The following is a 27,683-nucleotide window of genomic DNA, read 5'->3' on the forward strand; positions in this document are numbered from 1 at the left end:
CGTGGGTGGGACAAACCCAAGAATAGGGAAGACACCCATCAAATTAGGAGTAAGAAAATATGATTTACAACAAAAAGATCCAATTATGACCAAGTGCCTGACCAAAACATCCCTCTATGTAAATGTAATGAATTGGAAACAAGAGGTTTGTCAACAAACAGCTAAAGCTGTCAGTAGCCGAGACCTAAAAAGGGAGAAACAATAAGACCAACATTGGCATGTTGGAGCAGAAGATCTATACCAGTCATTATCACACTATAGCACTCAACTGGTTTTCATGGAGCTCCGAACATTCCACTGTTCTAATAGAAAATCTACATCCAAGGTGGCAATATTTTTGTAGATGGTATTTTGGACACAATATTTCTGTGAGACAATGTATTTGCTAATTCTAACAAAGAACCATTTAGCTGAGCCTCCCTGGTCAGGTCGTTTTGGCCATAATTTTCGTTTGTCTAAAGCAAAAAGATCTCATGGGAGGAAGGTCCATCGTTTTTTTCATGTGTTTCTGTACAGTTCTGTCCTTGAGCGCTATCGTTTGGAGAAGAGCAGTACGTGAAGGATGTGCCATTTCTGGACCCCAGTGACTGTTACAGATCAGACCCTGATACTGAGCCTTCCAGCAGAGTGCAACACCCTTTAAGACAATGGAGGGAGCCGCAGAAGGAGAAGCGGGGAGAGCCAAGGCCATTGTGAAATGTTAACACCCTGGAAGTGACATAGGATAGAAGTCTGATGAAAGCATCCCATTATTGAGAAGCAACTGCTGAATTACTGAGGTAAGGAGAATCCAGTGCCCAACATACCTCTTAAAGATTACAATTATCTCCTAAGCTGATCAATGCTCAATACTGACTAGTCCCTCCTACTATTTCTGTTGTCAAAAAAGGATAAAACAGAAGGTATTTGATCTAGTCATAAAACAACTTGTATCTTTGCTGTGCATGGGCTGCATCACTTTTACTGCCTACTGTGTGTACAGTCGCATATGCCTCCAGTCATGTGGGTTGTTAATAGGAAATACCTGAGGGATAACCGCTAAGCAAGATGGCATATACTTTGTAAAACTTTCTTAATAGTACAGTGAAAAAAAACCGGTGTTTAAAACGAAGGGGACAATTTACGAGAATGTCACACAGTGCAACACAGCAAAGTCCCCTTGCTGTGTTCCACTGAGTGACAGGGGAGGGCAGGAATGCAGAGTATTTAAGGCAATACAGCACATTCCTGTCTTTTCCGCTGTGTTGGCGCCCTTTTGACAGCCTCGTACCAATGCCGGCACCCTTGCACCATGGTGCAAGGGGGCCGGCGTTTCATACAGGATTGTGTTTGTGAAGGAAGGGGCACCTTCCTGCACAAAAACAGTCCAGAGGCATATTCCTCTTTCTGTGTGTGCTGCAGAATGCAGCACACGTAGAAAGGGGAGGTATTTCTCCTTGTTACGCCACACCTGAGAAGGCGTATCTTTTTGGCACAGTCCCAGGTCTGGTAAATCTGGCAATGCATCAAAAACCATGGGAATTGCGTGGGAAAACCCACGCAACACCTGTGGAACGCCTTCACAGGACAGAGTAAGGCAACGCCGTGATTTGCGCTGCGTTGGCTTACTCTAGATTTCTGGAGCCACTCAGGGCCACGCAAAGTGGCCCTGCGAGGGCTTCTTGGAATCAATATACTTTTAGAAGCTGTGTCTCGGCTCCGCCCGTCATTTCTATAGGTGTTCGTCATTTTGTGTCACTGATTATGCTAAACGCTGTGTTCTGAGTGTAACAGAGGCTTTTTAGTCCCTTCTGGTTACCACCCTGTCCTCTTTTGTCCCCGCCCACCTGAACTGGATCGTTTACTGGCGACGTGACACGGTGGGTTTTATTATTACTGTCAGCACTTTTTGTTTTACCATTACTTGCGTGTAGGCTGTGCGTTTATTCTTGTTTACTTTAACACTGAGCGCAGCGCCCGCTTAAAGGACACCGTGCTCGGTTTCTTTATTTTTTTTTAACTTTAACACTGAGCGCGGCGGCCGTGTTAAGGACACCGCGCTCAGTGTTAAAGTTAAAAAAAAAATAAAAAAAAAGCAGCCAAGCGCGTTGTACTTCAAGCGGCACCACGCTCAGTTTTAAACTGCTCGGTGGGTGTTCATCTCCGACATCGTTTTTTTTTCATTGTACTTTGCGTATTTGAAACAAGGTCATTAAATTTGAGTAAAGCATGCCCATCGGCCGAGGCCACGCTCAGTAAGGACACATTGTTATTATTGAGTTTCGTTCCTTCACAGTTGTTTATTTCTTCAGCTTTCCGCGCACTCTCCACATCATAATTCACAGCCTTATACACGAAGCACCCTTTAAACATGGCGCACGTTTCGGGTATTCATTTTTAGTCCCTTTTCCATTTCCAGGGCGTTTTAACCTGGCGTACCTGTTCTGTTAACTCGGTTTTCCTAGGAGTGAGTTCGGCACGGCAGTCTTGGTGTGTTGCGGTAGGAAGAATGCCAGTACTTTGGATCAAGAGTTAATATAGTTACTTTGCGCACGTCTATGCTAATATTGAGACTCTACTAATTCTTTCCAGCAACCTTTGAGACCATTTCACCGGGTGACAGTGCGGTCACCGATCAAGTTTCACTGGCATTCGGTCATATGAGGTAATTACTTGACGCTTTCAAGCTTACACGTTTTATGGACGTAAGTTAGCAGAGTTTACCTGTGCCCTCTACCATTTCTTAACGACAGGTTAAGGAAGAATTTCAGTGTTACTGCACGCAGCAATTTAAATTTGGGGTTCAACTCCACGCTTTTGAACATTGTTCACGGGTAAGGGATACTGATCAGCTGCTGTTGACATTCTTAGCCCGTGTGGCTTTAACAAGCTCAAACACGAGGTTCAGATACATTATGATACTTTTTGTCTTTAGATCACTCCAGAGGAAGTGCTGTGGTCGCTATAAGTCGTTCTATATTGTTGCAGAGCCATTCTGTACGTGTTGGTCTTTCTTGAGCAATGGTAGTGACGGTTTTTACTTTTTCTGAGATACTGTTGTATTATGAAAAAGACTTCTACCCTGTCTGCATGGATCGCCGTCTCATCACGTCCCTCCGCTGGGCATGAGTCTTCAGCTTTCCACCTCTTGGCTTCTTCTGCTTCAGTCTTCTACCCTGTCTGCATGGATCGCCGTCTCATCACGTCCCTTCACTGAGCATGAGTTTTCAGCTTTTCACCTCTTGGCTTCTTCTGCTTCAGTCTCCTCTACCCTGTCTGCATGGATCGCCGTCTCATCACCTCCCTTCACTGGGCATGAGTTTTCAGCTTTTCACCTCTTGGCTTCTTCGGCTTCAGTCTACTCTACCCTGTCTGCATGGATCGCCGTCTCATCACGTCCCTTCGCTGCGCATGAGTTTTCAGCTTTTCACCTCTCGGCTTCTTCTGCTTCAGTCTTCTCTACCCTGTCTGCATGGATCGCCGTCTCATCACGTCCCTTCGCTGGGCATGAGTTTTCAGCTTTTCACCTCTTGGCTTCTTCTGCTTCAGTCTTCTCTACCCTGTCTGCATGGGTCGCCGTCTCATCACGTCCCTTCACTGGGCATGAGTTTTCAGCTTTTCACCTCTTGGCTTCTTCTGCTTCAGTCTTCTCTACCCTGTCTGCATGGATCGCCGTCTCATCACGTCCCTTCACTGCGCATGAGTTTTCAGCTTTTCACCTCTTGGCTTCTTCTGCTTCAGTCTTCTCTACCCTGTCTGCATGGATCGCCGTCTCATCACGTCCCTTCACTGAGCATGAGTTTTCAGCTTTTCACCTCTTGGCTTCTTCTGCTTCAGTCTTCTTTACCCTGTCTGCATGGATCGCCGTCTCATCACGTCCCATCACTGAGCATGAGTTTTCAGCTTTTCACCTCTTGGCTTCTTCTGCTTCAGTCTTCTCTACCCTGTCTGCATGGATCGCCGTCTCATCACGTCCCTTCGCTGGGCATGAGTTTTCAGCTTTTCACCTCTTGGCTTCTTCTGCTTCAGTCTTCTTTACCCTGTCTGCATGGATCGCCGTCTCATCACGTCCCTTCGCTGGGCATGAGTTTTCAGCTTTCCACCTCTTGGCTTCTTCTGCTTCAGTCTTCTCCACCCTGTCTGCATGGATCGCCGTCTCATCACGTCCCTTCGCTGGGCATGAGTTTTCAGCTTTTCACCTCTTGGCTGCTTTTGCTTCAGTCTTCTACCCTGTCTGCATGGATCGCCGTCTCATCACGTCCCTACGCTGAGCATGAGTTTTCAGCTTTTCACCTCTTGGCTTCTTCTGCTTCAGTCTTCTCTACCCTGTCTGCATGGATCGCCGTCTCATCACGTCCCTTCACTGGGCATGAGTTTTCAGCTTTTCACCTCTTGGCTTCTTCTGCTTCAGTCTGCTCTACCCTGTCTGCATGGATCGCCGTCTCATCACGTCCATTCGCTGCGCATGAGTTTTCAGCTTTTCACCTCTTGGCTTCTCCTGCTTCAGTCTTCTCTACCCTGTCTGCATGGATCGCCGTCTCATCACGTCCCTTCACTGGGCATGAGTTTTCAGCTTTTCACTTCTTGACTTCTTCTGCTTCAGTCTTCTCTACCCTGTCTGCATGGATTGCCGTCTCATCACGTCCCTTCACTGGGCATGAGTTTTCAGCTTTTCACCTCTTGGCTTCTTCTGCTTCAGTCTTCTCTACCCTGTCTGCATGGATCGCCGTCTCATCACGTCCCTTCGCTGCGCATGAGTTTTCAGCTTTCCACCTCTTGGCTTCTTCTGCTTCAGTCTTCTACTCTGTCTGCATGGATCGCCATCTCAGCACGTCCCTTCACTGAGCATGAGTTTTCAGCTTTTCGCCTCTAGGCTTCTTCTGCTTCAGTCTTCTCTACCCTGTCTGCATGGATCGCCGTCTCATCACGTCCCTTCACTGGGCATGAGTTTTCACCTTTTCACCTCTTGGCTTCTTCGGCTTCAGTCTTCTCTACCCTGTCTGCATGGATCGCCGTCTCATCACGTCCCTTCGCTGCGCATGAGTTTTCAGCTTTTCACCTCTTGGCTTCTTCTGCTTCAGTCTTCTCTACCCTGTCTGCATGGATCGCCGTCTCATCACGTCCCTTCACTGGGCATGAGTTTTCAGCTTTTCACTTCTTGACTTCTTCTGCTTCAGTCTTCTCTACCCTGTCTGCATGGATTGCCGTCTCATCACGTCCCTTCACTGGGCATGAGTTTTCAGCTTTTCACCTCTTGGCTTCTTCTGCTTCAGTCTTCTCTACCCTGTCTGCATGGATCGCCGTCTCATCACGTCCCTTCGCTGCGCATGAGTTTTCAGCTTTCCACCTCTTGGCTTCTTCTGCTTCAGTCTTCTACTCTGTCTGCATGGATCGCCATCTCAGCACGTCCCTTCACTGAGCATGAGTTTTCAGCTTTTCGCCTCTTGGCTTCTTCTGCTTTAGTCTTCTCTACCCTGTCTGCATGGATCGCCGTCTCATCACGTCCCTTCGCTGGGCATGAGTTTTCATCTTTTCACCTTTTGGCTTCTTCTGCTTCAGTCTTCTCTACCCTGTCTGCATGGATCGCCGTCTCATCACGTCCCATCACTGAGCATGAGTTTTCAGCTTTTCACCTCTTGGCTTCTTCTGCTTCAGTCTTCTCTACCCTGTCTGCATGGATCGCCGTCTCATCACGTCCCTTCACTGAGCATGAGTTTTCAGCTTTTCACCTCTTGACTTCTTCTGCTTCAGTCTTCTCTACCCTGTCTGCATGGATCGCCGTCTTTTCACGTCTTTTCACTGAGCATGAGTTTTCAGCTTTTCACCTCTTGGCTTCTTCTACTTCATTCTTCTCTACCCTGTCTGCATGGATCGCCGTCTCATCACGTCCCTTCGCTGGGCATGAGTTTTCAGCTTTTCACCTCTTGGCTTCTTCTGCTTCAGTCTTCTACCCTGTCTGCATGGATCGCCGTCTCATCACTTCCCTTCGCTGAGCATGAGTTTTCAGCTTTTCACCTCTTGGCTTCTTCTGCTTCAGTCTTCTACTCTGTCTGCATGGATCGCCGTCTCGTCACGTCCCTTCACTGAGCATGAGTTTTCAGCTTTTCACCTCTTGGCTTCTTCTGCTTCAGTCTTCTCTACCCTGTCTGCATGGATCGCCGTCTCATCACGTCCCTTCACTGGGCATGAGTTTTCAGCTTTTCACCTCTTGGCTTCTTCTGCTTCAGTCTTCTCTACCCTGTCTGCATGGATCGCCGTCTCATCGCGTCCCTTCACTGCGCATGAGTGTTCAGCTTTTCACCTCTTGGCTTCTTCTGCTTCAGTCTTCTCTACCGTGTCTGCATGGATCGCCGTCTCATCACGTCCCTTCACTGGGCATGAGTTTTCAGCTTTTCACCTCTGGGCTTCTTCTGCTTCAGTCTTCTCTACCCTGTCTGCATGGATCGCCGTCTCATCACGTCCCTTCGCCGGGCATGAGTTTTCAGCTTTTTACCTCTTGGCTTCTTCTGCTTCAGTCTTCTCTACCCTGTCTGCATGGATCGCCGTCTCATCACGTCCCTTCACTGCGCATGAGTTTTCAGCTTTTCACCTCTTGGCTTCTTCTGCTTCAGTCTTCTCTACCCTGTCTGCATGGATCGCCGTCTCATCACGTCCCTTCACTGCGCATGAGTTTTCAGCTTTTCACCTCTTGGCTTCTTCTGCTTCAGTCTTCTCTACCCTGTCTGCATGGATCGCCGTCTCATCACGTCCCTTCACTGGGCATGAGTTTTCAGCTTTTCACCTCTTGGCTTCTTTTGCTTCAGACTTCTACCCTGTCTGCATGGATCGCCGTCTCGTCACATCCCTTCACTGAGCATGAGTTTTCAGCTTTTCACCTCCTTGGCTTCTTCTACTTCATTCTTCTCTACCCTGTCTGCATGGATCGCCGTCTCATCACGTCCCTTCGCTGCGCATGAGTTTTCAGCTTTTCACCTCTTGGCTTCTTTTGCTTCAGTCTTCTTTACCCTTCACTTTTGCACATCCTGATATCCATTGGCAGTACTACTGCCATGTCTATGTGTTCGCTTGGGTGCTACAGGCGACACCCCTGTATGTTTGATTGTTCCATCATTTCACTGAAGGTAATTGAATAACAGCACAAATATATAATGGCATGGTGCAGTGCATTGCTGACATGGAAAAAAAGCATTTGCAATGTAATAGGTCTGACATTTGCAAGATTTTAAGCTGTTGGCATTGTAAATGACAATGCCTTTTATTTATGTTCGAAATAACTGCAATAATCAAAGGCATTGTCATTTACAATACCAATAGGACAAAGTTTCGAAAATGCGAGACCTATTGCATTGCAAATCCTTGTTATTGCTTGTTGTGTCCCTGTGGACATAACATGAGGCCAGCCAACTGACCCTTGGAGTCTACTTTTTTGTCCAGGTTGCAAGAGGGAGCAAATTCAGGCCTGCAGGGCTCCTCCAAAGTCACAGACAGTAGGCCCAGGCATCTTCTAATCTTCTGTTGATTTAGAAAGTGTTCTGACACGAGTGTCTTGGAGCATCACATTTATAGTTGGCACTAGTTAGTAGGTGGGGTGACTCTCAGGCACTCTCTAACAAATGAAGTAAAAGTTCTCAGGCCCTAGTCTACCCAGCAGTTCCTGTTGCCTTACTGCAAACTGTCATAAAATGCAGTGGGTCAAGGCAATTCTAATATGGCCTAAGTGTTTAGCCACACTAAACTTGGTCTCTGAACTGGGGGTATGTAGCGGAGTGTAGTTTAAAAATTATCAGTGTCCTCACACATTTAACTCTAAAATCTAGTTTGAAACGGGCTCAGGACCCACAACAAAAAATGAGACCGATATCTGGTAAGAGAAAGCAGGGCCATTCAGTAGCTAGACATGGGGACACACAATAATTGTGATCTGGTCCTGTTTGATTCCTTTCAAGAGCACAAACGTTTTAAATGTACCTCAGACAGGCCTTTCAGGCAGGAGTTTATATTGTTGTGCCAACAGGAGAGGCAGCAGCCCCCACCCTGGACTCCAGAAATAATCCCTGCACATTTAGGTTGACCTGTCAATCTAAGTGTTCTGTTGTGTGACTCCTGGAAGGAATTTTACACCTTATCAAAAGCTACCCGCAGACTAAGTAGCTGCTGGAAAGTGTAGTGAGGTTATGGATTCACTGCGTACATTGCTAAGTTATCATAAGTTACTATAAGCTTGGCTGCCATGTTGCCGCTTTTTGCACACATTTCTACATCCATTTGTTTTGCACAACTCCTCTGCTTGTGCTCGCTCACATGAGAACCGTCTACCTTTCACTTCTCTTGCTGTACTCTGAGGCTCTATCTGCACCGCGTGTTCAAGGTCAAAAAACAATGTGCTCCGTTAATCTACTGTTGGTCAGTCCCACGCATTTTAGACACAACACTGGCACAGCTGCACTACTGAAAATCGAGTGCTTTTAATATGGCATGACATGCATGTTAGGCACTTGGAGAAAATCATTCCAACGAAGAAGAGCTGTGCTTGTCCGGAGATGTAACCTTTACATCTAAACACTGAGGTATGGGGTCCCCCTGACAAAGCCCAGAGGTCTTCTATAATTATTAGAAACTAGTTCCTAGTAAGGGGAGGGTGGCAAGGCACAGTAGGCCTTTTTTACCACTAGCTTTATATAATGCTATCCCTGTTCATATTTTATGCAATTGTAACAATGCTCACTATATTGAGTTTATGCATATTGCTGCTCGTTTTGGCTCGTGTACTGCATTATAGAGCACGTTAGCTAAAGTAAACATTTTAAACTATACTGTGTCTCTGATTACTCATGTTGTGGACAAGTATGGGTGAGTTGGCGAAAGAGTGTTCTTGCTCCCGCGATGACTGAGAGAGTCTGAGTTACATGTTCTAGGATGTCTAATCATTGGTAGCTTCGCTGTAGTACGGAGAACAAACGAGACACGATAGCTAGTTGGATAGGGGTTCCGGGCACTAAGGTGGGTTGTTGGTACACCACTATACATCGAGGTCCTGGTTTCCTGCGTGTGGTTCTGTATATGTGCAGAATCCCTGCAACAAAAGCTAATACAAATTATGCTCATTGAGCATCTGGCGGGATAATGGTAAATTTCAATAGTTACTTTTCCTTCATTTGATTAAAACGTGGCTTTACCATTGAATTGGACTTTCAATAAATATTAAAAATACAGGTTTCATTATTTTCCTGGCTGGCCCTAAACTTGGGATAGCAATATTTATATTTTACTCTGTGCTCTATGTTTCTATTGTAGGACAGACAGGCCTCCCACAGTAAAAATAGCTTCTGTGGCCTTGCCACTGTAAGGACATGTTCCACTTTTAAATACCACGTGGGCTATGGCTATAAAACCTACAAAGGGGGTGATTTAGAAATATTTTTGCCTGTCGAAAAGGGTTATTTTGATAGCTTGCACTGCAGAGTCTACACTGCAGCAGCCAGGCTACAATGGTAGGTCTGAAGGCATGTTTTGTATGGATGGCATAACAGGTGCTGCAGTCTACATGTGCTGTTTAACTTCCAGGCGCTGTGTACTTTTCTACACCATACACCGGGGACTTATAGGCAAGATACATGTCTTAATTAGGAATAAGCAAATTTAACCATGTTTAAAGGAGGAGCACAGGCACTTTGTTCCTGTTTAGCAGAAAATAGGGTCCAGAAAAAGGCAACAAATCTGGGGTGACCTCACAGAAAAGGCAGGTTTCCTACAGTCCCACTCCACCATGGGTACAACAAAACCCAGGGACCTGCAAAAATAGCATAGCACCTTTTCTGATGGGTAATTATAATTGCAGATTCCTCACCAAAGAATACTCTCCAATCCCCCGACAGGACCTCAAACATTTCTTCATAGCTGTGCTCCCACACACCACTAGGTGGCGCCATGCAGCTACACACTGACTCCTCACTGCCCCAGCAGAGTCGTACGTAAGGGCCACCTCTGTGCACTGATGTCAGTTACTTTCTTTCTGCTCCTTCCGATGTGGATCCAGAGCTCTGCTCCCAACTTTCAGTTTTTTTCCAATAACTACTAAACAGTTCATGCCTGTGCTTGAGAACCATGTCCCCACCCAAAATGACAGAGTTCAAGCCATGCCATAACTAAAGGAAGCAGATGTTGGTCACAGACCTGCACAAGGTGTGTCTTTGGTGTGTGTTAAGTGCATCCTCATGCACTCAAAGGCAATCCGTAACCAGGATTCAAAGCTTTGTCGCTGAACACAAGAAGAAGCCATTCACATGGGTCTCACTCCCACGTAAGCTCAACAGCATGGACGCAGTGCTGGCCCTGAGTCTGTTCTCATGACCCCTCAACTTCATGCTGAAAGTCCTTTGGTTAGTCCAAGCACACTATAAGAAAGTGAAGCGAGACTCAACTCTATCCTACCACTCAAGACTCCAGAGCCAAGGCACAAGGATACCGCAATGTCGGTTGCACCTCTTCAAGGTCTTTGGCCACAGAACCGATTCCTCAGCTGATCTCGATGTACCACGAGTTTCCCAGGTCATCATGAACCCATAGCAGATAGGTATTCAATAAAGACTTGCTGAAACTTTTTGGTGTACTTCCATCTCTCTCTGATGCACCTAACAGCCGGGGCCAGCTACATCTGTGTCTTTGCTTTTCTTTAACAATGCTTTTACTGATAGTTTGATGGCTACTTAGTTGAAGCCTTATTCTTGCCCACATGTGAATAGGCAGGTGGCCGGACATCATAGACACGGTACCTAGTGACCCAGATTTCCTCGCCAAGTATCCCACTCCAGAGAGCCCTTATTATGCATCTCAAACAGTAATGTGAATCGCAACTCATTTCCAACCACTCCTCCAAACAGAGAATTGAGGCTTTGCAAAGGGCATGTTTTCTTCTGCCAGCCTACCATTATGATCTTGACAGGATTCACGGGTGACATGGAATGGCGAAATATGTTATCTGCTCGGTCTGGATCCCATGGATTGCCTAGGAAGGGCAGTAGGTACTAGTGTTGTACTTCATCAACATGCGTGGATGCATTCCATAGGATTCTCCAGTGACATACATGCCTCCCTTATAGATATGTCCTTTGATGGGTCTCGCCTTTTCGGTGAAAAGCGCTTCAAGGACAGTAGAGCTGTGGCATGCTCTTAGGTGCGTTTGACGCATGCTAAACAGGGACCGTATCAGTTCAGAAAGTTTATACGCTATTCCAGAGTACTGGTGAATAGACAAAACATCCTTCACAAACAGAGTAGTAAGCACTCCACTCCACTCAGCAGCAAGCCAGCAAAGGTATCGGTCCTACAATTCCTGTTCCCTTGCTACAATGGTCACTAAACCACTTTAGTTTGCCCTTGGTGGGTAAAGTCAAACCGCTGGGGGACAGAATTAGAATTTTTCCCCCCCGAATCCATCGCATCAGACTAATTGGTATTAGAAATAGTTTGAAATGACTATGTGCTACTTTTTCTTTCTGCCATGCCCCCTAACACCAGAGCTCATTTCCTACAAGTTCTTGTCCATCCTGTTACAAGAGAAGCAGCATTTACACCATAAAGATTCTATTGAGAGGGTTCCTGACGTGAAAAGAGGAGGGAGTTGTTACATTCCCTATTTCCTAATTTTGAAGAAGCATGGCTGCCCGAGTGTATTTTAGACCACTGGCCTTTGAATGCCTTCCTGGAGTAGGACGCATTTAAAATGTGCATGCTGGCTCAGATCCTGTCTGTCTACAACTAAATGATGTCCTTGGACACGTATTTTTAGAAACCTGTCCTGTGGTCCCATGGACACTATCTGTGGTACAAGATTAACCAGGAGTGTTTTCAGTTTGCTGTGCTCAGTTTTGGCCACAGCAGCATCCCTCGGGTTTTCACAAAAGTGATGGCAATTGTCCGGGCCCAACTTTGGAGGTCAGGAACACCAGTATTCCAGTAATTCATTTAATGGCTGTTGAAGGCAGGTTCAGCACAGTTAATTGTGGGCCATCTCTGGACTACGGTGAACCTCTGGACATTGTTGGGGTTCACTAGCAACAAGCTGAAATCCCATCTGGCTTTTTTTGCAGAGGCTTCCATTCATTGGAGCAGTCTTGTATACAGTGGAGTTCAGGGATTTCTCTCCATCGCAACACGTGTAGGACATTCGGTTTGGATCTATGATCAAAGAGAGGGCAGCTCTGAATGGAAATTCAAGTTGCAATGGGATGAGCATCAAGGCAGTCTGACCGATTCCATCTGAGTTTCAGAGGAGACGATTTGAGATCTGTAGTGGTAGCTGCTCAATCGCAATTGGTCCAGTGGCAGGCCCCTCTCTCTTCCACACCCAGAGCTGATGGTGGTGACCGACATGCCCCTGCTGGACTGGGGAGGTCACCCAAGAAACGTGGGGATCAGGAGACTCTGGTTTCCGGTGGTGAGTCGGCTCCATATCCATCTGCTAGAGCTGTAGACTGTTCATCTGGCTTTGTAGGCCTGCCTGCCATCCATCAAGGAGAGACTGATACATGTTCTCAAAGATAACACCACTGCCATATGCTACTGCAACAAGCAGGGCAGACAGCGGTCCTGAGTTCTGTGTCAGGAGGCTCTGTGTCTCTGACGGTGAATTTCAGGGCGGACGTGCTGAGGAGACAGTGTATGGCGGATTACGAGTAGCAGCTACATCCCTAGGTGGAGCAGAGCATTTTTCAACAGCGAGTAGAACCCTGACAATTTTCTTTTGCCAAGGTTGATTATGTGCAGTGTTTAACTTTTAACACATTTGAGTTTCTCAAGAATCTCATTAGGAGATCCTTTTAGGCTGAAATGGAACACAGGGTGTCTGTATGTTTTCCAGCCTCTGCCTCTCCTGCCGAGAGTTCTGAAAAAGATCAGGAATGCCCGAGTACTGGTCATATGAGTTGCTTCAGATTGGGCTTGGAGAGTGTAGTACCTGGGACATCTGGGCTTGAGCATCTGCCCTCCGATCACGTTAACCCATCATGAGGACCTCCTGTCTCAGTATCATGGCAGGGTCCTCAATCTAAATCTGCACAATCTACACCTACGTGAGTGGAGATTGAGCGACAGCAACTGGCACCGGGACAAACTTATGGCGTGGTGTTGCATTCACAAGACTAAACAAGCATTTGCAATGCAAAAGGTCTCACATTTACGCGCGTTTGAGCTATTGGCATTGTAAATGACAATGCATTTTATTTATGTTTTGGTTTTTAAAACATAAATAAAAGGCATTGTCATTTATAATGCTAATAGCTTAAACTCGCGTAAATGCGAGACCTATTGCATTGCAAATGCGTGTTTAAAGATACAGTCCTGGCTGTACATAGAGACTATTGAGTGTAATTATTTTTGTCACACCATATCAGAGTTCCAAATACTTTACAATCCCCAGAGTACAAGTCCTGACTACAGCACACAGAACATAACCTGGATTGAAATAGTACCCAAGCCTCAGACCACGAGTGGTGACAGTACTACCCGAAGATGCTGTCCAGTAAGGACTAACTACGCTACAAACCAGAGATAAGGCTTCACACTTGACGCCTGCCAAGCTACAATGGCGTCTTTCCAAGAATGTTGTCTATGTGCTAGATGAGAACATGCTCAGCTCAGCTGGTGTGGTTTTCTGTTTTACCAATATAAAATCAAATATCACGCACAAAATGCCTAGTCCTACCTTGCCCAGTTTAAGAAGAGTGAATTGGCAGTTTGTTGCCTTTTGCCTGTGCCCAGAACCCATTTTGTCCTAAACATTCAAGCGCGCACTGGGGCTTGATGAACTAGGATGCAGTCTGCATGTGAGATATACATTGGAGGAGTATGAATGAGACTCCATTGCTTACAGTGAGTGAGTGATACGAATGAGGTCTCGAGGAAAATTCAAGTGGCATGCGCAGGATTAATGTGTCCGATCACCCCCGGGGTGACCAATTATCTACTGGATGAAAAGGGTTAATCTGTTGTAATGATGAAGGAATGCCAGAATAATCTTAATAGAATAAAGGTTTATTGGCAGAAACAGGTGAGCGCCAGGCAGTACAACCTTCAGCTCAGAACTCCAGTAGCAACTGACTCCCTGGTTGGAATGTAAGATATAAACAATGCACATTCCACCCCACGCTCCAGGTAAAAGACATAAAGGAAGTACACATACATACCAGCGAACACCACACATCCCCCTCCCTTGAAAAGGAAAACATCAAAACAAAAAACAGCAACCAAAATCAAAAATAGCAATCCACAAAACCTAAACCCCATTCTAACCAAGGTACAACTACTCCCTAACATACTCACTCAGAACCTCGCCTGCGTTCCAGCCTCGCACCCGGCAGGTCGAAAAATGCCGCTGTTGGTCTCCAAGGTAACCGGTAACTTGCTTACTTTGCTCCTTGATCTTGATTCCTTTCGAAATTCACTCCGCATACATCACCGACATCACCAAAGATCCCGCGACAACGCGATCCTCGCCTCCTGTGTGTAATTCAGTTACACAAAGTGCTGCACACGAATAATTCCGGCAATTAAATTTGTGCCTCTTAAATCGTTCCACGCTGTCCAAGTTCACAGCCTTTTCTTTATCCCAGCTCGTCGCCAATTGTAATGATGAAGGAATGCCAGAATAATCTTAATAGAATAAAGGTTTATTGGCAGAAACAGGTGAGCGCCAGGCAGTACAACCTTCAGCTCAGGACTCCAGTAGCAACTGACTCCCTGGCTGGAATGTAAGATATAAACAATGCACATTCCACCCCACGCTCCAGGTAAAAGACATAAAGGAAGTACACATACATACCAGCGAACACCACATCTGTCACTAACAAAAGCCTCGAGAATCTGGTCAAACCTGAGCAGAGCTCCTGCAGCGGCCCGTACGCTCCTCTCTCCTGAGATGGCTTTACTCGTGTGGGACACAAATATTGTCCAGTGTATGATATAACCAAACATAACATAATCAGAAGCATTGCCCCATGGCAGGGTAGACTCATTCTACTGTTGTTCTCCAGGGATGGGGAGCTGAAAGTCTGGAAATAAACAGAGCAGGAGAGATTGAGAAACGCACTTTTATTCTCAAACACGTGAGAGGCTCAGAAGGCTCGGCCTGTGATAGGGCGGTTTCCGGATGTAATGCTGCAAACACCGTTGTTATACTTGTAATAGCGCGCACCCGCCCGCCCGCCAATAACTTGGTCTCGTAGCGCTTTAACTGGCAGATGTATCACAGCGAGTCAACAAGATAAACACTGCTTGCTGCCTCTCTGGAATACAATGTTTCAGGTACGTTTTAATAGCCACTTCTAAGAAACTTACTGGTTTGCTATGCTTGAATTCCTGAGACTGGAGCCCTGAATCTGAGCTGCCTGCTACAGTCCGTCCCACACCAAGCTGCGGCGCACTGTGCAGCCAGAGCCCCCCGCACTGCCTCGCGAGGCATCTGCGCGCGCCTGAGAGAAGTGGGCAGGGTATGTGGGCTGGTCCCGAGTAAATGGTTTGTCCGGCGTCGTGTGTCACGCGAAGAGAGTTCAAGAATGGCAAACTTTACATCAACTTTAACCTGGTCATCAAACCAAGGTGATAACCTACTTAAGTCAATCACCTGATAAGTTGCATGGGACTAAAAGGTAGCTACGTGGTTGTACTGTAACTGGCGGGTGCTGCGATTTGTTGAAAAAGTAAATAAATAGATGTTTTTCTATTTCTTTACTTTTGCAGCAGTCGCGGCACCTGCGCTTTACTTTTAAGCATGTTAAAATAAAGCGCGGGTGCCGCGATTGTAGCAAAATTAAAGTAATAGATTTTTTTTCTATTTGTTTATTTTTTCAACAATCGCAGCACCTGTAAATAAATGAATAAAAGAAGAATTACACAATTAGAAAAACACAAGTGCTGTGCTATAGCACGGTACATAGCGGCCTGTGAAGCGGGAGCAGCCTTGCTAAAGCAGAATGAGCACAAAAGAGTGCTTACCCACTAATAAAGGAGACAGTGTAACGCCGCAAGTGAAAAATCCAGTCCGGATGGGCAAGCCCAAAAGGAGACAGGGCGGTAACAAAGAAGCCTCGTTTTCAATGGCGAGCGTTTAGCATAAACGATGACACCAGCCAATAGGAATGATGGGCGGGTCTTCAAGTCCCCTTCTGAAAATCTACCCTATTACAAAAAGCCTCGCAGAGCGAGCAGAGCATGCGCACTGCAACGCAGGTCTGCGAGACCTAAAAAGGAAACAAGCATTTACAATGCAATGGTCTCGGCATTGGTAAAGTTAGAGCTATTGGCGTTGCTCATGACATTATTTTTGTTTATGTTTTTGTTTTTAAAACATTTAACCCCTTCGGTGCTCATGACGGAATGGTTCCGTCATGACCCACGGTTGAGCTGTGCTCATGACGGAACCATTCCGTCATGACCACGCCCGCGCAAGATTCCGTCAGCACAGCGGCGGAATCTGCGCAGCATCGAAGGGGTTAAAGAAACGGCATTGTTATTTACAATGTCAATAGCTTAATCACTCTCAAATGCGAGACCTATTGCATTTGCACCCACACACAGAGCCACCTACACACACACTGATTAAGCTATTGACATTGTAAATAACAATGCCGTTTCTTTACATGTTTTAAAAATAAAAACATAAACAAAAATGTCATGAGCAATGCCAATAGCTCTAACTTTAACAATGCCGAGACCGTTGCATTGTAAATGCTTGTTCAGATAACCCCTCGATTTAATTAGCTGACTGTGTTTATACCCCTTCACTTCTGAAAGCTCTCAGTTGTCCCCTTTTTCACCCGCCAGCTGCTATGCTATCCTCTCCGTCTTTTTCGCACAGAAGAACGGGAAAGCCAGAGCAAATTGGGATTTTTAAAGAGCTTCCCTTTCTTCCCGCGGCATAGCTTCCTGGCTGGCAAGACGTCTCAGTCAGTTGAACGCTCCTTGCTGACATCTGGTGTGAGCTGAAGGTCACACACTGGGAAGGACTGTTCAGCATTTCATTCTTCTGAGGTTTATAACTAAATTGCTATTAAATCACTTAACATTAATATAGCTCTGAAATGGTAAAAATCGGTGGCTTTTAAAAGTTTTTTATTACACATGCAGGTAATTCAGTGATATCTGCATTGTGAAGGTGTAAGTGTATTTTTTACCTTTATGGGTGTTATTTCACTTATTTAAGTATATTTCACCATTTTAAAAAGGAAATACATTATCTTGAGTGATTTTCAAATGCATGCAAGGAACTCGTAAATTCATAAGTTTATAATGTTTCCACTGTATGTGTAAAACAAGGCGTTGACTTGAAGAAAGGCGAAGGCGTCGCTTGTCAATTGTTCATTATAGACAGTGGGCGTGGATTAGTCTCTGGCTGTCACTAGATGTGAGTGTCATTCTCATGTTAATCACTAGAGGGGGGTCGCAGTTGATAAGGCTGTCGTCGAGTTCGCACCTTGAGGTGTCGTAGATAAGTGAAAATACATCCATGTGTGACGCCGAACCTCTTGAGCAGGGCCACTGAGCAGCTACTTGGTGGAAGGAGGAGAGACCTGGAGGGAGGATGTGGTCTGAAACTAGACTGCCGACTTTGATGCTGGAAACCAGGGTTCGAGCCTCGGGGTCGCGTCCACATCCTGTGATTCTGGGCAAATCACTTCATCTCCCCGTGCATGAATATGTAATGTAAATACGGTGCACTGCTCATGTACAGCGCTCCAATACCTTCGGGTCGAACTCGCGCTATATAAAAGATGCCAAAAAAAAAAACCTTACTTTAGGCAACCCCCCCATAGGTGGTAGGCGCTATACTGATATCAATAACACAAAGCGCTCCGTCTCAGCACACACCGGAGGATCTGCTAGGCGCTATGCAGACGAGACCTCGCTATACCTATGTGTATAACAGAAGGCGCTCCGTCTCAGCACACACCGGATGATCTAGTAGGCGCTATACAGACGAGGAGGCGCTGTACCTATGTAATTAGATATCACACATACGCCATGCTTTGGTGGTGGCAGTGCCACGTCAGGAGAGAGGGCCCGAGTGCTGGCTCACTGCCACCGAAGCCGGTCCGCGGTACTCACACCCTTCCCCCATGGTGTCCCGTTTCCTTCCACACTCCTGTGCACACCACATGCATGGAAAGGCTGCTGTCCTGCTCGCCGGTCTCTGGTTTTAGGGACCCTGGTGCTGCTGTGCGCGTTGTAACCAGAGGGGGATAGAGTGAGTCAATCATCTCAATCACTTCATCTCCCCGTGCATGAATATGTAATGTAAATACGGTGCACTGCTCATGTACAGCGCTCCAATACCTTCGGGTCGAACTCGCGCTATATAAAAGATGCAAAAAAAAAAAAACTTACTTTAGGCACCCCCCCCCATAGGTGGTAGGCGCTATACTGATATGAATAACACAAAGCGCTCCGTCTCAGCACACACCGGAGGATCTGCTAGGCGCTATGCAGACGAGACCTCGCTATACCTATGTGTATAACAGAAGGCGCTCCGTCTCAGCACACACCGGATGATCTACTAGGCGCTATGCAGACGAGGAGGCGCTGTACCTATGTAATTAGATATCACACATACGCCATGCATTGGTGGTGGCAGTGCCACGTCAGGAGAGAGGGCCCGAGTGCTGGCTCACTGCCACCGAAGCCGGTCCGCGGTACTCACACCCTTCCCCCATGGTGTGCCGTTTCCTTCCACACTCCTGTGCACACCACGTGCATGGAAAGGCTGCTGTCCTGCTCGCTGGTTTTAGGGACCCTGGTGCTGCTGTAAATGTAAATGTAAATCTATTGTAAATGCTTGTTTTTTTTCTAAAGGTTTTCTAAAGGAGACAAGCACACCACTGCCTTTCTCCGAGGCGAAGCAGAAATGCCTCGGAGAAAGGCAGCGGCGTGTTCTCCTCTTGCCATTGGCTGGAGGAGACAATCAGAAAAGTTGAAAAAAACACGCCCCCGAATCCGAAAAGGACGAGGCCTGTTCGGAGTGACGAAGCTCTTCTCCAATGGCTGGCCAGCATTCAAGAGGCCAGCCAATGGAGAAGAGGGGAGAAGAGGGGTGGGTGCAAGCCCCTCTTCTCCAAAACATTAAATCTCCGACTTCCGGTTCTGCCTTCGGCAGACCGGACGGTCCTCGACCTAAAAAGGTGAGTGAGCCTGTTGAGCTTCTCTCATGCATCACCAGTGATGCCTCTCGGATTTAGTGTGCATCACTAGTGATGCATGAAAAAGTAACTCTATTATTAAATGATTTAAAACTAAATGGAGATATACATTTTGTTTAGGATGTTATTAAGCACCTGTTCCATGCTTTGTTTTCCATTTTCCACAATTTTGAGCATTTTATGGCACTTTGAAGCACTGGTGATGAGTTGGGAAATTGATTATTTTTGTGATGAGGGATTATTCAAAAGTGCTGAAAATACATTTGGGAACTATTCAGAACACTGCAATCACACCTATATAGTTTTAAAATGATTTTGAAGTATTACAATTTTGAACCTCCATAAGGGAGGCAAGCTGAAATTTTATCCCACTCGGAGTTCCATGACCTCGTACACAAAAGTGACCTTGTCCCCCTGAAATTGAAAATGCTAATTTTCATCTTTATTTGTAAAGCTATTCATTCTGTTTCATTCAGTGTGTGTTTATAATGCTCTAAGGCCACTTTAACACTCATTTATTTTCATTTCAATCCATTTTTGACCGTTTTAGAACACTTTGATGAACCAATGATGTATTTGGACTTTGTCATTTTTCGCTTCAGGGGTCTTCAAAAGTGTTAGAAATTCATTTTGGAGGTACACAGAACAGTGCAAATGCAGTTATATAGCATTCTGGACACTGCCATTACACCTATATAGTTTTTAAATGATTTTGATGTATTACATTTTTGACCTCCATAAGGGGGGAAAGCTGAAATTTTACCCCGCTCGGAGTTCCATGACTTCCGTGACCTTGTCCCCCTGAAATTTAAAATAACAATTTTCAATGTTTTTGTTAAACTATTCATTCTATATCACTCATTATATGTTTAGCATGCTATTGGGCAACTGTAGCACTTTGTTTTTTTCATTTTAACCCAATTTTTACCTTTTTTGGACACTATGATGCACCAATGATGTATTTGGACTTAGTCATTTTTCGCTTTCATGGAAACTTCAAAAGTGTTAGAAATTCATTTTGGAAATACACAGAACAGTGCAAATGCACTTATATACCATTCAGAAAGCTGCAATTACACCTATATAGTTTTTAAATGATTTTGATGTATTAACATTTTCGACCTCCATGGGGAAGGCCCTTAACCCCTTCGCTGCCAGGCCTTTTCCCCCTCGTGTGCCACGCCCTTTTTTTGGCTATTTGGGGTAGTGCGCGCTGAGGCCCCTGTAACTTTTTGACCACATAAGGTATCCATGCCAAATTTGCGTCCTTTTCTTCCAACATCATGGGGATTCTGAAGGTACTCAGGGTTTGTGGATTCCCCTGGAGGGCTCATAGAAATGAGCCAAAATACAGCAAAATGTAGTTTTTTTGGGGGGGAATGGGAAAATGGGCTGCAAATGAAAGCATCTGGGGTTTTCCCTGCAAATGTTATCAAAAAAGGGTTTGTGGGGCTGAAACCACCATTTTCCCAGCTTTTAGGGGATACCAGACTTTTGTCAGAAACCCAACATTTTTTACACAGTTTTGGCATTTTTCTGGGACATAGCCTATTTTTGCTATTTTTTGTGCTTTCACCCTCCTTCCAGTTAATGGTAGAAATGGGTACAAAAGCAATAATGGATCCTGGAAAGCTATACATTTTAGAGAAGTAGATAAAATTCTGAATTCAGCAAGGGGTCATTTATGTAGATCCATCAAGGTTTCTTTATAGAAACTAACAGTTAAATATAGGATAAATTGAAAATTTGTTGAAAAAAAGCGCCTTTTGTGTCAACGTTTTCACCTGTAACTTCTTCTAATTTTGACAGCCCTTTGAAAGCAATATACCGTTACATCCGTTGGACATTACTGGATGTGGGGATATATAGGACTTGTAGGTTCACCAAGAACCCGACGAACCCAGAGCCAAAAACTGAGCAGCAACTTGCAATGGTTTTTTATTATGTACCGGGTATATAGTAATTATTCTGTAAAAATGTGTACATGGAAAAATCGGTATGAGACACCTATGTATTTCTGAAATGGGAACAAAATATAGAGTTTAGAAACAGTAGATATTTGCACATTTCCGAAATTGGGATACTCATACTAGCATGAGAATTATCAGTCATTTTTTAGAATGACTTCTTTTTTACACAATGTCTTTCATTTGGAAGGCAGAAATGCATCGAAAGTCAATAGGTAATAACAGTTCCTTTACAAATCTGAATTACCCTAAGTCTCCCGATAAAAATGGTACCTCACTTGTAGGGGTAGGCATAGTGCCCACGACAGGAAATAGCTCAAAACCCAACGTGAACACACCACATTTTCACAATGCAAAATTACCCTTTTTTTAGCAAAGTGCCCAGCTGTAGTTTTTTAACCCTAGCTCTGCTGGCACCTAGGGAAACCTCGCAAACCTATACATTTTTGAAAACTAGACACCCAGGGGAATCCAGGATGGGGTGACTTGACTGCTTCCCACCAGGTTCTGTTACCCAGAATCCCTTGCAAACCTAAAAAATTGCCCAAAAAACGTATTTTCCCCACATTTCTCTGGTGGAAAGTTCTGGAATCTGCGTGGATCCACAAATTTCCACCCACCCCGCGTTCCCCAAAGTCTTCCGAGAAAAATGGTACCTCACTTGTGTGGGTTGGCCTAGTGCCCGCGACAGGAAACGGCGCAAAACGTAACATAGACACACCTCAATTTCACAGCGAAAAATTACCCATTTTTGGCAATGTGCCTAGCTGTAGTTTTTGAACCATAGCTCTGCCGTCACCTAGGGAAACCTAGCAAACCTATACATTTCTGAAAACTAGACACGCAGGGGAATCCAGGATGGGGTGACTTGACTGCCTCCCACCAGGTTCTGTTACCCAGAATCCCTTGCAAACCTAAAAAATTACCAAAAAAAACACCTTTTCCCCACATTTCTCTGGTGGAAAGTTCTGGACTCTGCGTGGATCCACAAATTTCCACCCACCCCACGTTCCCCAAAGTCTTCTGAGAAAAATGGTAGCTCACTTGTGTGGGTCAGCCTAGTGCCCGCAACAGGAAACGGCGCAAATCATAAGGTGGACACACCTCAATTTCGCTGTGAAAAATGACCCTTTTTTGGCAAAGTGCCTAGCTGTAGTTTTTGGACCATAGCTCTGCCGGCACCTAGGGAAACCTAGCAAACCTATACATTTCTGAAAACTAGACACCCAGGGGAATCCAGGATGGGGTGACTTGACTGCCTCCCACCAGGTTCTGTTACCCAGAATCCCTTGCAAACCTAAAAAATTACCAAAAAAAACACCTTTTCCCCACATTTCTCTGGTGGAAAGTTCTGGACTCTGCGTGGATCCACAAATTTCCACCCACCCCACGTTCCCCAAAGTCTTCTGAGAAAAATGGTAGCTCACTTGTGTGGGTCAGCCTAGTGCCCGCAACAGGAAACGGCGCAAATCATAAGGTGGACACACCTCAATTTCGCTGTGAAAAATGACCCTTTTTTGGCAAAGTGCCTAGCTGTAGTTTTTGGACCATAGCTCTGCCGGCACCTAGGGAAACCTAGCAAACCTATACATTTCTGAAAACTAGACACCCAGGGGAATCCAGGATGGGGTGACTTGACTGCCTCCCACCAGGTTCTGTTACCCAGAATCCCTTGCAAACCTAAAAAATTGCCAAAAAAAACACATTTTCTCCACATTTCTCTGGTGAAAAGTTCTGGAATCTGCGTGGATCCACAAATTTCCACCCACCCCACGTTCCCCAAAGTCTTCTGAGAAAAATGGTAGCTCACTTGTGTGGGTCAGCCTAGTGCCCGCAACAGGAAACGGCGCAAATCATAAGGTGGACACACCTCAATTTCGCTGTGAAAAATGACCCTTTTTTGGCAAAGTGCCTAGCTGTAGTTTTTGGACCATAGCTCTGCCGGCACCTAGGGAAACCTAGCAAACCTATACATTTCTGAAAACTAGACACCCAGGGGAATCCAGGATGGGGTGACTTGACTGCCTCCCACCAGGTTCTGTTACCCAGAATCCCTTGCAAACCTAAAAAATTGCCAAAAAAACCACATTTTCTCCACATTTCTCTGGTGAAAAGTTCTGGAATCTGCGTGGATCCACAAATTTCCACCCACCCCGCGTTCCCCAAAGTCTTCCGAGAAAAATGGTACCTCACTTGTGTGGGCCGGCCTAGTGCCCGCGACAGGAAACAGTGCAAAACGCAACGTGGACACACCTCAATTTCGCTGTGAAAAATGACCCTTTTTTGGCAAAGTGCCTAGCTGTAGTTTTTTAACCATAGCTCTGCCGGCACCCAGGCAAACCTAGCAAACCTATACATTTTTGAAAACTAGACAACCAGGGGAATCCAGGATGGGGTGACTTGTGTGGCCCCCCAATGTTTCCTTACCCAGAATGCCCTGCAAACCTCAAATTTAGCTGAAAAAATCACCTTTTTCACACATTTTTGTGTGGGAAAGTTGTGGCATCACTGGGCTGACACAAATTTCCTACCACCCAGCGTTCCCCCAATAAAAACGGTGCCTCACTCGTGTGCGAGGCCCAAGTACCCGCGACAGGCAAGGGCCCAAAACGTATTGAGGCGACATGAAAATTGCCTACCTCAAAACGACCTGGTTTTGCAAGGGGGGGGTCACCTGGGTTTTTGGCCCGGTGCTCGGCGGCCACCTAGGGGAACCTACCAAACCCATACATTTCTGAAAACTAGACACCCGGGGGATTCCAGGGAGGTATGGCTTGCGTGGATCCCCTAACGTTTCCTTACCCAGAATGCCCCGCAAACCTCAAATTTAGTTGAAAAATTCACCTTTTTCACACATTTTTGTGTGGGAAAGTTGTGGCATCACCGGGCTGACACAAATTTCCTACCACCCAGCGTTCCCCCGGGTCTCCTGATAAAAACGGTGCCTCTGGGTAACAGAACCTGGTGAGAGCCAGTGAAGTCACCCCATCCAGGATTCCCCTCGGTGTCTAGTTTAAAAAAATGTACAGGTTTGCTAGGTTTGCCTACGTGCCAACTGCGCTAGGGGGGAATCTGGGAAGGGGGTTTCATCCTGATATGCCCCTAAAGGGGCAGAAAGACTGTGGCTATTTTTTGTGGGGGCATTGGTATGACCATTTTGGGCAGCCCCCACCCCGCGCATAAAATAAGCCTGCGTACTCGCTGGTGCCTACTGGGTTTTCTGCCCCCCCAGGGGGCAGATCAGGGGCCACTGCCACCATCTGCCCTCCCGGGGGGGGGCAGAAAGACTGGAATTTCTCTGGGGGTGGGGTATTGTCATGCCCATTTTGGGGAGCCCCTACCACTACACTAATAAAACAAAAAAATCCATGGTTTCTAGTGGGCATTCTGCGCCCCCAGGGGGGGCCAGATTGGGGGCTACAGCTCCCATCTGCCTCCTGGGGGGCAGAAAGACTGTCATTTTTGTGGGGGGGAGGGTAGGGGCATTGGCGTGCCCGTTTCGGGCAGCCCACATCCTAAAAACAATTGCGCAAAAAAAATCCCTGGTGTTTAGTGGGCTTTCTGCCCCCCCCCCGAAGGGGCAGATTAGGGGCCAATGCCCCATCTGCCCCCCGGGGGCAGAAAGACTGTAATAATTGTGGGGTGGGGGCAGGGCCTGCCCGTTTTGGGCAGCCCCCACCCCTATTTTTATTTTTTGTAAAATTCCCTGGTGTCTAGTGGTCTTTTTGCCCCCCCCCGGGGGGGCAGATTGGGAGCCAATGCCCCATCTGCCCCCCAGGGGGGGGCAGAAAGGCTGTAATGGTGGCGGGTGGGTGGGGGCATTGGCATGCCCGTTTCGGGCAGCCCCCAGCCTAAAACAAACTGAAAACAAATCCCTGGTGTATAGTGGGCTTTCTGCCCCCCCGAAGGGGCAGATTAGGGGCCAATGCCCCATCTGCCACCCGGGGGGGGGGGGGGGGCAGAAAGACTGTAATAATTGGGGGGTGGGGTGGGGGCATGGGCCTTCCAGTTTTGGGCAGCCCCACCCCTATTTTTTTTTGTTTTTTAATTCCCTGGTGTCTAGTGGGCTTTTTGCCCCCCGGGGGGGGGGGCAGATTTGGGGGTAAGCAAAGGCCCTTGCCCAAGGGGCAGCTCCCCCATTCCTGGTGTCTAGTGGGTGGATCCCTGCTTGGGGATCGCCCTACCCCTCCACTGGGGAGGGGTACCATTGGAAAGGGGAGATTCTCCCCTTTCCAACGATACCTCTCCCGTCTTTCTACGTGCTCAGGGGGCTGAGATAGCCCCCTGAGCACGTAGAAAGTGAAACTGAAATGAGCCTCTTGGCTCATTTCAGTTTCACTTTCACTGTAATGACGTCGGTGCGACGTGCGCGCCGATCGTCATTACAGTGAAAGGGGGGGGGGCCTCGGGAGCTGGGGAAGCTCTTTCCCAGCTCCCGAGGCTATTTTGAATGAAAGGGAATCCCTCTGGTGCCCGCACCAGAGGGATTCCCCAGGGAATGCCTCATGACGAGCTGGACTCGTCATGGGCACAGCGCGACTGTGCTCCATGACGAGTCCAGCTCGTCATGGGCACACAAGGGGTTAAGTTGAACTTTTACCCAGCTCAGAGTTCCACGACCTCGGACACAACTGTGACCTTGTCCCCCCGAACTTATTTTTTAAACTAGTCATTCTGTTTCATTCATTGTGTGTTTATAATGTATTTAGGCCACTGTAATACTCAATTATTTTCATTTTAATCCATTGTTGAGCATTTTTTAACACTTTGATGCATCAATGATGTTTTGGGACTTAGCCATTCTTTGCCTCAGGTGTGGAAAATAAAAATCTATGAGGCCTATATGTCCCCATGTGCCCCCCAACGCCTATGTGCGCATGCATGTAACCTATGCATTTCCCCTCCATGGCCTTTCCTGTCATGTTACTTATGCTATAACGTGGCCTGCCATCATCCAGTCTCCCATGAGAGAAACGACAAATCTGTATTGAGGCCTACACGTTTTTCATCATGTTTTCCTGCATTTTCATGAAGCCCATGTTTATGGCTCAGCCAGAGCCGAAAAGAGGTTTCATGCCTCAGAACGCTCTGAAAGCTGCAGCTACGTCTCCTTGGCCTTGCACACTTGGGCCTCAGCCAAAGGGGCCCCGACCGAGGTGCCGAGACAGTATTGAGCACGGTTATCTGCTTACTCTTACTGAAACCACATTCTTGCCTGGTGAAGGAGGAATGAACGCGACCCATCTGCAAGGAGGGAGCCCAGCCTTACTGTCTCTCTTTGTGAGATTGCAAAGCTCACGTCAGTAAAAAGCCCATAGCCCCCATGTAAGGCCTCTGCAGTAAATGAAGTAAATGAAGAAATATATGCCACATCGGCTCTTGGTGATGAGCAACCTATGTCACAAATCAGTCCCTGCTCCAGACATCGGATATCAGATAATACAAGATGTGCTGGTCGTCCTGACACTGAAGGCCTCACTTCCAGACTTCCAGGTTGCATAGCAACCCACGTCAGTTACATGTCATGCTCGAGTTGAGCACAAGTAAGGCAAAGTTCCAGTACAATTCCAGCAGATCACGCAACCCCCTCCAGGTATCCACCCACACTATGACAAACTACCCATTATCATCAAGTGGACGCCCACATGGACGCCCACCTTCACACCCTCTTACACGCCCACATGCTCTTATCTCACTCTCTTTTGCTCTTTTCGTTTCCGATGTATATATACTGTACTCTGTGAATAATGTTTTGAGAATATTGAGAATACTTTTGAGTCCCTTTCCAGATCCTTTTTGGTGATGGTAATATTCTCCCTTTGACTCGAGTTATTGGAATAAAGCCATTTATGAACCTGATACCACAGACTCAGCCTCTTGCTTTATGCATGATCTTATTTATAATTTAAAATTCTGAGAGCGTAATATTTTATTTACCACACAGGTACACTTCAAAAGTGTTAGAAATTCATTTTGGAGGTACACAGGACACTGTAAGTGCACCTGTATAGCATTCCAGACACTGCAATTGTACCTATATACTTTTGAAATGATTTTGTATTAAATATTTTTTTGACCTCTTGGAGCACATGGAGCAGCACCATAGCCTTCTGTAGAAGAAGTGACTCTGTTCCCTGAACACCTAAAAATATGACGAATATCACTAAAACAGGTGGCTGGATGCTAGAATTGGGTCTCAGACATTGCTGGTATATCACCTGAGGTATTATGTGGGTTCCTGATGTCCACAAGGACCCACAAACTGTCACGAGAGTTGATTCCAAAAATTAGCAAAAATTGTCAAGATTTGCTAATTTTCCAAATAGCTCAGAATGGATATCACGGTCACTTTGTGAGTACCCAGGACCTAAATAAACTTGTTAGAAAGCTCAGATCTGATGTTTTCATGTGATATATGTACCTTTGGTATTATCTGAAGTTTTTCTTCAGCTTCCAGCCAAGGGAAAAACCTGATATCGTACTGGGTGGAAGTGACTTTGCCCCCTTTACCCCCAAAACTTCAAAAAGTCATCCCTGGAGGCCAGAAATG

At 46.3% G+C, this 27,683-nt stretch overlaps 2 protein-coding genes across 5 annotated transcripts in view; both read left to right on the forward strand.

The window, feature by feature from the left end:
- The window catches only part of LOC146869362 (keratin, type I cytoskeletal 14-like), a 186,612-nt gene that overhangs the window by 2,335 nt on the left and 156,594 nt on the right, over positions 1-27,683 (forward strand). For all 4 annotated transcript variants that reach the window (XM_085652762.1, XM_085652665.1, XM_085652572.1 and 1 more), the window contains exon 2: positions 517-779. The gene's annotated coding sequence lies outside the window, so the exon portion shown is untranslated. The remainder of the gene's footprint in view (positions 1-516; positions 780-27,683) is intronic.
- LOC146869363 (uncharacterized) overlaps positions 2,461-27,683 on the forward strand; it is a 31,629-nt gene continuing 6,406 nt past the window's right edge. Inside the window, exons 1-2 of the mRNA XM_085652355.1 lie at positions 2,461-2,479; positions 2,572-2,644. Of these exons, the coding sequence (XP_085508481.1) occupies positions 2,640-2,644 (5 nt within the window). The 5' untranslated portion in view covers positions 2,461-2,479; positions 2,572-2,639. The remainder of the gene's footprint in view (positions 2,480-2,571; positions 2,645-27,683) is intronic.

Source organism: Triturus cristatus, chromosome 1_1, assembly GCF_964204655.1.
Source record: "Triturus cristatus chromosome 1_1, aTriCri1.1, whole genome shotgun sequence".
Lineage (NCBI taxonomy): Eukaryota > Metazoa > Chordata > Amphibia > Caudata > Salamandridae > Triturus > Triturus cristatus.